We start from the raw sequence: 10,659 nt of genomic DNA on the forward strand, positions 1-10,659 counted from the left end.
CAACTAATCTATGACAAAGGAGGCAAGGATATACAATGGAGAAAAGACAGTCTCTTCAATAAGTGGTGCTGGGAAAACTGGACAGATACATGGAAAGAATGATATTAGAACACTCCCTAACACCATACACAAAATTAAACTCAAAATGGATTAGAGACCTAAATGTAAGACTGGACACTATAAATCTCTTAGAGGAAAACATAGGAAGAACACTCTTTGATATTAATCATAGCAAGATCTTTTTTGATCCACCTCCTAGAGTAATGTAAATAAAAACAAAAATAAACAAATGGGATCTAGTGAAACTTCAAAACTTTTGCACAAGAAAGGAAACCATAAACAAGATAAAAAGACAACCCTCAGAATGGGAGAAAATATTTGCAAACAAATCAACGGAGAAAGGATTAATCTCCAAAATATATAATCAGCTCATGCAGCTCAATATTAAAAAGCAAACAACCCAATCCAAAAATGGGCAGAAGACCTAGATAGACAGTTCTCCAAAGAAGACATACAGATGGCCAAGAAGCACATGAAAAGCTGTTCAACATCACTAATTATTAGAGAAATACAAATCAAAACTAGAATGAGGTATCACCTCACACCAGTTAGAATGGGCTTCATCAGAAAATGTACAAACAACAAAGGCTGGATAGGGTATGGAAAAAAGAGAAACCTCTTGCACTGATGGTGGGAATGTAACTGATACAGCCACTATGGAGAACAGTATGGAGGTTCCTTAAAAAACTAAAAATAGGATTACCATATGATCCAGCAGTCCCACTACTGGGCATATACCCAGAGAAAACCATAATTCAAAAAGACACATGCACCCCAATGTTCATTGCAGCACTATTTAACGTAGGTAGGTCATGGAAGCAACCTAAATGCCCATCAACAGACGAAGGGATAAAGAAGATGGGGTACATATATACAATGGAATATTACTCAACCATAAAAAGGAATGAAATTGGGTCATTTGTTCAGACGTGGATGGATCTAGAGACTGTCATACAGAGTGAAGTAAGTCAGGAAGAGAAAAACAAATATCGTATATTAACGCATATATGTGGAACCTATAAAAATGGTACAGGTGAACTGGTTGGCAGGCCAGAAATTGAGGCACAGTTGTAGAGAACAAACGTATGGACACCAAGGGGGGAAAACCGCAGGGGGTTGGGGACGGTGGTTGGATGAATTGGGCAATTGGGAATGACATGTATACACTGATGTGTATAAAATTGATGACTAATAAGAACCTGCTGTATATATATGAAAAAAAAGACAAATCAAAGAAAAAAGCAAGAAATGTAAAAGTGAAAGTTTAAAGCCTGTTTCATCACAAGCGTCCCTTTATCATTTCACATCCATGAGCTCTGTAAATGGTTTAAAAGTGGTTCTCAAGTGTCACCTGAGCATCCCTGGAGTCCCAAGACTCAACCGTTCAAGGGGTCCAAGAGGTCAAAACTATTTCACAATAACAGTAAACGTTATTTTCATTCTCATTGTGTTTTAAGTGTACAGAGGCGATTTCCAGAGACAAGATATGTGATAACATCATACTTCTAATGGCTAATAGAATGTATGACTGTGTGTGCTTGTATTTTAAATTTTTCAGTTTTATTTTCCAATACAGTAAACATCAGTAGATACAACCTACTTAAACAAAAGTTCCTTGGAATTCTCAATAATTTTTAAAAGTATAAAAGGATCCTATATCTGGATCATAAAAAAATAACAAACAAATAAATAAAAGGATGTTAAAGCCAAAACCTTTCAGAATTACTGTTTTGAAAGATTGTGTCTATCAAATCATCATTAAGGTATGATTACTTTCCCCCACTTTTAATAATCAAAGACCACACACACACACACACACACACACAGAGTCTGCTAATCAAAACATCTGGTTGGCTTAAGCTCATCCGTGTAACACCACTAAAATGAAATAATTAAAGTTGAACTACAATTGCCATGTTAGCAAGAGAAGCTTTACTCTAGGTTAAGGTCAGAATTCAAATAAGCATTTTATAAAACTGGAAAAATCTTAGAATCTAATAATTTACATCTGAGAATCCCTAAGAAGTATAGAGATTCCAAACTGAGAACTTTAGGGTATTGAAACATACACAGAAACATCTGAGTTAAAGCTTACATTTTAAAAATATTTTTTTCTTATGCTTGTAAATATCTTTTTTTCAAAACATGGATACCAACAATAACATGTGCCTTATTTATGTCAAATCCTTCAATTAAACTTGCAAAAACAAAAGAAAAAAGAATTAGGAATATGAAGGCTGTGAGTGTTTCAAATATTTTAGTGTACCTCTTTCCAGAGTGAAATTTGCACTGCAAAATTTACCTGATCTGGCTGTTTGTAAATCCTTCATTCCTACTGCTTTATTAGGAACAGAATCTTTCACTCCAACTGCAGGCTGAATGGGTTTTGAAACAAGTTGATTAATAAATAATGTACATTTGATACAATCTGTAGTTAATAATTGAAGACAAAAGTATAAGTTTTTACCTTCAAGTGAGGATATTTTTCAGGAGAATCTAAAAGGCAAAAGGGACATAGAATCAATTACACGTAACTATGAAAGCCAACTATATATTCATGCAGTTAGTACTGAGCAGAATCCTCATGCTTGGCCTTGGCAGTGAATATTTTAGGTTTTGGTGTTTTGTTTCTTGGGGAAGTTAGGACTGCAACAAGACAGACATATGAATCCACTATAGATACTGAAGAAAAAATAGGAGTACAGGTTTAACAAAACATGCAGTTAAGATTTCAAAAGTAAGATTATGTTCCAAAAGCCTTTAAAATATATAAAAATGCACATGTACCCATGTGAACATGCTGATTGATGAGGAGAAAAGTGATCTTTAATCAGAGCAACAAATCATGACCCCGAGAAGGTAAATGTGAAAGCTGATGGTAAAATGCAGCAGCACATCTTGAATGCAATACAGCAGCATCATTTACACCATTATACTACAAGTATTTATCATGTTCTTCAATTTGTCCTGTAATTTAGGAAGTGCACAGTTGGGATGACAGTTCAGTTGAATGTATAATTCATTTCTCATCAGAGAAAGTGTTATGAACTGATCAGCTTGGATATACACTTGTAGAATTATAGTTCATAAAAATATTCATTTTTTACATACCCATGTGGGCTACTGGTATGCCTACATTTCTTGGATCCTCTAGTTTAGTCATCTTAAAGTTTCTCGATCCACTCATGCAAGAAGGTATATAAGGCACATCTAAGAAATAACGTATTATAAGTTTTCAACATCGAAGTACGATTATCAAAAAGGAAAAAGTAAATTTTACTGCCACAGAATTATTAGATATTAAAAATCTTTCATATTTCAAAATCAGTGTAGTATTTACTGAAAATAACAATTTTAGCATTTAGGGAATGAACCCTATTAATTTCTTTTGTTTCCAAAATTAGTTTGGTTCAATATATCATGCTAATGTTTAAAAGGATTTTTGTGAAACAATTATCAGCAAAAAATTAGCTATCTTAGGGACTCCCCTGGCAGTCCAGTGGTGAAGACCCCATGCTTCTACTGCAGGGGGCACGGGTTCAATCCCTGGTCGGGGAAATTAAGATCCCACATGCCAAGTCAAGCAGCCAAAAAAAAAAACAAACAAACAAACCTATCTTAAAAAAAAAAAAAAACAGCCAATGCTTCCATATTCAAATTAATCTCACTTGAATAACACATACCAACACAACATATATCTTTGATGCCTGATAGTTACAAGGAGGAGCTGGGGTTTACCTCAATTCTAGCACCCACTCCTGCTTCCAGTATTCTCTGGAGCAGCAATGACCTAACCTTGTTTCAGTGTAAATACACTGAAGTCATCTAACGAGAGTTCTCTCAAGTTTCCTCATCACCTCCACAATCACCTCCCTAACACCCTTCTTTCCCCCCTCTTTCCTTTCACTATATTCTTTCCTCTTCAAAGGTAGTCTCTGGATCTGTGGTCTTAATTCTCCCCCTTTGACATTCTTTTTATGGATCATCCCCACCACTTCTTTTTTCCTCTTTGCTTAGCAGTGGCACCTTACCTCTATAAGTTCTACTTCAACGCTTTGCTACCCTCTGGCTATAAACACACTCAGAAAGAAAAACAAAATAATGCTTTTCCTTGATCCTGTTCTGTCTTGAACTATCCAGTGGCTCCTCTTCCAGATTTCTCTCAATGCAAGCCTACACCCTTGCTACTCTGAGAGCTTGTCAGAAATGCACAATCCCAGACCTGCTGCTCAGCATGTGCACTTTTCACAAGGTCCCCAGGGGACTAATGAAAATTTGAGAGACTCTGATCTATCAGTCTGCTTCTACATTCCCACAGTAAGAGTGGGAAAGCTTTGCTGTTCGTCTCTGACAAGTTTCGGTGCTGGAAGCTCACTTCAAATTTGTCTCACGTTTCAAATACTCTTCGCTTCCCTTTTCTAAAGACCTATTTTACTTTGCCCCCGTCCTCCACAGACCCCTGCTTCCTTTTCCTTCATTTACTCCCTGTAACCTCTGCCTCTCTCATTCTTTAGTCCTTCTTTCCTCTTCCTCATTTCCCGACTTTCCTTAGGTTGTAGAGTACCTTGAAACGGAACTAATAATTTAGCTCCTGAAAGGGGACTCTCAATTTAATCTGTGGCTGACACCAGATAAGATACACAGCTTCCCTCCTTTTCTCGTCTTTTTCCTCACTATGCATTTGACAGGTGATTTTCTTTTTTTTTTTTTTACATCAACAGTGTTATGTTTTTAATAGTTTTCAGAATATAAGCTGCATAGCTTTTTAGAATAAAAAATGATATAACTTCAGGTACATGCTTTAGAACACTTGGTTCAACAACAAGCAAACTGTGTCTTTGAGGACCACCTCAAAAGGGTGGCACACTTCACAGTGTAACTTGGTAACAGACATGGAGATAGATGATTATATCATGGCATGTTGTCTACAAAAGAACATCTGGACACTCAGAGCTTAAATAGAACACAGCACACAGTTAAGTATTCAAGCACTGCTTTTTGGCCAAATAAAAACTGCCTAAAAACTGCTGATGGATTTTTGACAAGACAAAAAGACATAGCTGCTTAGTTCTTCTGATACAGCACTTCTTTTCCAGAATGAGACAGGCTCAGTTCAACTTGAAATCAGTGTGAGGAATGATTCTTCCTCTTAACCGACAGGTGATTTTCTTCGGCTGTTAGAATATATCAGAATTCCCATTTTAAACCAACATGCTGTCAAATGACTTTTTCATAAAAATATAGTTCTTACCTTCTACTTGTCCATTTAATATATTTTTTCCTCTTTGACCTGCAGCTCCAGATAAATGATCAGCATACTTCTCTGGAAGACTCTCAGAGATACTCTGTTAAAATTGATATTAATAATGAGTTGCATAAAGCTTTCCTAATCCCCTTCTAATAGCTGAAAATACCCTACTTTTTAAAATTTTCCTACTTTACAAGCAATTAGATTTAAAAATAAGAGAAGCATGCATTGAAAACCCAAACATTGAAATAGAAAACTTCATATACACTCTCTAGATCAAGTCTATCTTTTATCCTCATTTGGCTACTGACTCTGTAAACTGAGCATGGAAAGCCAGAGGAATTATTTTCACAGACAAAAAATGTGCCTGACTTACAGGCACATTTCAGCAAAGAATTACCTTCAAAACACCTAACTCTACTTTGCATTCCTTGGCAAAAGAAGAGAGTATTTTTAAAAAATATGTGTTTAAATAAATTCTTTAATAAGTACACTTGCTATAAATTTAAAATATTTCTAAAGACAGAAATTTTTTAGTATTAAAATAATATACTTGGCATGAAAAGAAACCATGAAGTATGTCATGTTGAGCATAAACAGAACACTGTAGAAGCTGCTTCATTTAGGTAAACAAGGGCTTATAAGAATCTGTTATTTGATAAAATTTTTATTGATAGGAAAAATAGTTGAATAAAATAGCGAAGTAGTAAGAAAAACTTTTATGTTTAAATAATAGCAGAAAATTTAAATATAGTTATGCAACTCTTCAAAAAAGTACAGCAAGCTTTAATAAGGGAAGAATAAAAACTTTTATTTAGTAATCATCTAAATGTGCCAAGCTTTTCTTATGCACATTTTATTTTCTACATACAACAACGATAAAAGTGATTGTAAGGACAGTTACCCCACTTCCTGTTTCCTGGTCCTTCCAAGATGCGAGAGTGTAATGACGAACAGATGGGATCCGCTGCTCTCTCTGTCCAGAACGTCCCTCCCCTGGACCCTCACGTGACTGGCTCCTTCCCATTCTCCCCTTGGTAGCTTTTCTCACATGCAGATCTTTTCTGACTACCTAAATTCCACGCCCACCCCCATCCCCATCCTAACTACAAACTCGCTCAATGTTGTCTGACGTAACATTCTCCATGTTCTTTGCCTCTCACTGTTGTGGCCTCTCCCGTTGAGGAGCACAGGCTCCGGACGCGCAGGCTTAGCGGCCATGGCTCACGGGCGCAGCCGCTCCGCGGTACGTGGGATCTTCCCGGACCGGGGCACGAACCTGTGTCCCCTGCATCGGCAGGTGGACTCTCAACCACTGCGCCACCAGGGAAGCCCTCTCCATTTTCTTTACATGAAGGACTTAACAGTGACTTATAAAGGATTCCTGTTTGGTTCCCACCACTACAGCCTAACCCCTCAATTGGTACAGTCAGTGTCTAACTGCCCAGTACATAGTTGGTATTCAATAACAGGAATTTATTTAAGACCAAAACATTTAAAATGTCGAGAGGACCTCAAGTACCAAAGCACTTGATACCTATAGGAGATCTCTGATAACAGTCTATAGAAACTTAACATACCCCAAGCTAGAAATCCACATGCCCGTTCTAATTTTCCTATTCTTAACACTACTGTCATTTTATTGTCCTTCAGGTTTTAAAAAAGTGCCCCAGCATTTAGTGAGTCACTAATTGCCACTGTGATCATTTTTTTAATTAGTTTCTGCTTTATAACAAAAGTGAATCAGTCATACATATACATCTGTTCCCACATCCCTTCCCTCATGCATCTCCCTCCCTCCCACCCTCCCCATCCCACCCGTCCAGGCGGTCACAAAGCACCGAGCTGATCTCCCTGTGCTCTGCGGCTGCTTCCCACTATCTATCTACCTTACGTTTGGTAGTGTATATATGTCCATTCACTGTGATCATTTTTGTCTTACATTTCTATAGCACCCTTTACAGTTTACAAGGTGTGTTCACAGCTCTTACCACATCTGTTCCCTACACATACCTGAGAAGTGGGTACCAGTACCATTTTTACGAAGGAGGTCACTGACACTCAACCAGGGTAGACATGTCTTTCCGAGATCCCACAGCCAGTGACAGAACCAGGATGCTACCATGTCTTTTGACTTTAAACACAGTGCTGTATCACTGCAGCAGCTGCCTATATCTTACAGATCAGGCCCTTCTTATCTCTTTCCATAGCTGTCACCTTACAACAGCTCATCATTACTTTATATTTACGTTACTTCAAGTATGGCTGCCATTAAGGTACTCAACACACACTAGTTTATCCAAAATGGTGTGTACTTATTAAAACATCGCTAAACCTAACTGTTGTTATTATAACGCCACATACTTATTATTCCCCATTCTTTTGCTTCTCTTGAAACGTTCCTTGCAGATCTATTTGGAAATCCAAATGTAATAATACTTTCAAGTCTCAGGCACTATCTTTTTCAGGTCTAAGTGGTAAAAAACTACATTTCAACCTGTTTCTCTCTGAACCTCACTAGGAGTTTTACACATCCATATGTACCAAAGAAACATACATTTGCTTGGGAGACTGGGACTGACAGATACACCCTACTATATATAAAATAGATCAATAATAAGGACCTACTGTATAGCACAGAGAACTCTACTGAATACTCTGTAATGGCCTATATGGGGAAGGAATCGAAAAAAGAGTGGATATATGTATAACTGATTCACTCTGCTGTATATCAGAAACTAACACAACATTGTAAATCAACTATACTCCAACAAAAATTTTTTAAAAAAAGAGAAGAATAAAGAAACATACATTTGGCCATGGGCCGACCTGGAATAATACTTCAGTTTTTAGATAAATTTAACTTCAGAACCCAAACTGATTCCTTATGGCTTCTAAGCCTTGGTTTTTGCTCTGTGCTACACTGGTTTCATTAGGTGAATCTTGCAAATTAACAAAAGTGCACTATGTGGTAGTTATTATACTTAGCACACAATTATTTAATTAATTACAGGTTAAAAATGTAAGGAAAAAATTTTGATGGGCAAATGCAAAGGTGAGAAAGTAAAGTCAAAGCACCCCCCCTTTTATGTTTTAACATCACTCAGTGCTTATATTTTAAAATAAAAAAATAATAATAATAATAGAAGACAGTACCTCAGAATCCCAAGGTGATTCTATACCTTCCTCTTCTCCTAATCCTAATGCTGACATCATATCTGTAAAATGCAGCCACAGATACATTAATGAGAACATTTACTACTATGAATTTTAAATACATATATGTCTATCTCCATCCACAAATATTTAAATAAAATAAAGTAGCAGAAAAGAATTTCAGAGGGTTGAGGCATTTTCAGGAAGAAAAAGTTGGTAGTAGTTGGGATACTTCTGAAGAAACGGAGCAAAAGAAACATACTTAAAAAGAAATGGAAAAAAAAAAAAAAAGGGCTTCACTGGTGGCGCAGTGGTTGAGGGTCCGCCTGCCGATGCAGGGGATACGGATTCGTGCCCTGGTACGGGAAGATCCCACATGCCGCAGAGCGGCTGGGCCCGTGAGCCGTGGCCGCTAGGCCTGCGCATCCGGAGCCTGTGCTCCACATCGGGAGAGGCCACAGCAGTGAGAGGCCCACGTACCGCAAAAAAAAAAAAAAAAAGAAAGAAAGAAATGGATAGTATATTTGGATCTACACACTTTAGATGTTTTTAGACTAGCCTTTAAGCATAGAAAAAAATTCATAAATATTCACTAAATTACCACTCCTATTATTTTTCTGAGCTCCATCAAAAGAAGTCAAATTGGGCTTCCCTGGTGGCGCAGTGGTTGAGAGTCTGCCTGCCGATGCCGGGGACACGGGTTCGTGCCCCCGGTCCGGGAAGGTCCCACATGCCGCGGAGCGGCTGGGCCCGTGAGCCATGGTCGCTGAGCCTGCGCATCCGGAGCCTGTGCTCCGCAACGGGAGAGGCCATAACAGTGAGAGGCCTGCGTACCGCAAAAAAAAAAAAAAAAAAAAAGAAGTCAAATTCTTATGATCTGTTTGCTCCTGTGGAGCACGTTCAATATCAGTATCATTTTCTTTTTCCTCAATTTCTGGATTTGTTGCTCCTTCCTATAAAAACAAAACAAAACAAACACCTCATTCCAGAAAACATCATATTCATTCATTTGGTCATTCAATCAATCAGTAAGACCACAAACATTTACTGGATCTGGCAAATCATAGGCACTATACTGGGAGAAAAGCTGGAAATATAAATAGAAGACCGATTCTGCTCTGTATTCCAGGGGAAGTAGAGCTACATGAAAACAAGTAAGAAAAGCAAAGTATCGTTCAACAGCTCTACAACTGATGTGAACAGAGTACAGGAAGGGCACACAGGAAAGAGGAGTCAGCTGTATCTGGGTAGCTCAGGAAATGCTGCAAAGACAGGTCTGTGTCTTAAAAGACACACACAGTGTAGAGCGGGGAAGTGAAGGGGATTCTAGAAAAGGCAGCCTGAGCAAAAGGACGAGGCGTGAAACAACATAACAAGTCACGTGGAAAACTAGAACACAGTTACCGGGAATGGTATGGAGAGACAAAACTGGAGGATCAGAGCCAAACCAAAAAAAGCAAGTGTCCTCCTAGAACATGAACTTTCTCCTTCATGTGATGGGGATCCACTACATAAGTAGAGGTGTTACATCTTCATAAATATATTTTAGAAAGGTCACTCTGGCAGCAACGTAAAGATGAACATCAGGGGAGCAAAACTAGAAAAGAGCATTTCAAAATTATAAGTGAGAAAGTAATAGGAAATGAAAAATGGTAAGCAGGTAGAAAATACTGAACTTGATGAGCAACAGGATGTGGTGATTTCAGGGCGGGATGGAGTCCAAGATTTTTCCTGCTTTGGTATTTCAGTGATGTTATCTACTAGGATGGGGAAGACAGATGACAGAGTAGCTTACAAAGAGTCAGGAAAGAGGAAAGCATCAGGGACAATGTCTTCAGTTTGGGGCATAACAAATTTGAGGCACCCAGGGGACTTAGAAGAAAGATTTGGATAAATGCATTTGGATTAGTAATAGATAAACTTATTCAGGAAAAGCATATGATGTTAAGATAAATATCTGTAAAATATACTAACCTGGTATAATTTAATGATGCAAACCTATGCAGAGTTCTGAACTTTTGAAAATATAAACAAGACTGGGGAAGAAAACTATGAGATTCAATTTTTCGATTATATATTGCAACATTTGTTTAAGGATATAAAATATACCCTTTCACGAATATGTGCAAATATTCATTTCCTAGATATTATAGCAATACGCATTTTTAAGTTTCATGAAAAGATCTAATTGTAAA

At 37.6% G+C, this 10,659-nt stretch overlaps 1 protein-coding gene across 8 annotated transcripts in view; it reads right to left on the bottom strand.

Annotated features, from left to right (window-relative positions):
* The window catches only part of LOC308614815 (ankyrin repeat domain-containing protein 26-like), a 168,724-nt gene that overhangs the window by 105,354 nt on the left and 52,711 nt on the right, over positions 1 to 10,659 (bottom strand). For all 8 annotated transcript variants that reach the window (XM_081229566.1, XM_081229563.1, XM_081229561.1 and 5 more), the window contains 5 exons: positions 8,465 to 8,526; positions 5,312 to 5,405; positions 3,172 to 3,270; positions 2,528 to 2,556; positions 2,363 to 2,435 (listed from right to left, as the gene is read on the bottom strand). In XM_081229566.1, coding sequence (XP_081085692.1) covers positions 2,363 to 2,435; positions 2,528 to 2,556; positions 3,172 to 3,270; positions 5,312 to 5,405; positions 8,465 to 8,526 — 357 coding nt within the window. The remainder of the gene's footprint in view (positions 1 to 2,362; positions 2,436 to 2,527; positions 2,557 to 3,171; positions 3,271 to 5,311; positions 5,406 to 8,464; positions 8,527 to 10,659) is intronic.

This window comes from Mesoplodon bidens, assembly GCF_964165515.1.
Source record: "Mesoplodon bidens genome assembly, chromosome: 3".
In the NCBI taxonomy this organism is placed as follows: Eukaryota; Metazoa; Chordata; class Mammalia; order Artiodactyla; family Ziphiidae; genus Mesoplodon; species Mesoplodon bidens.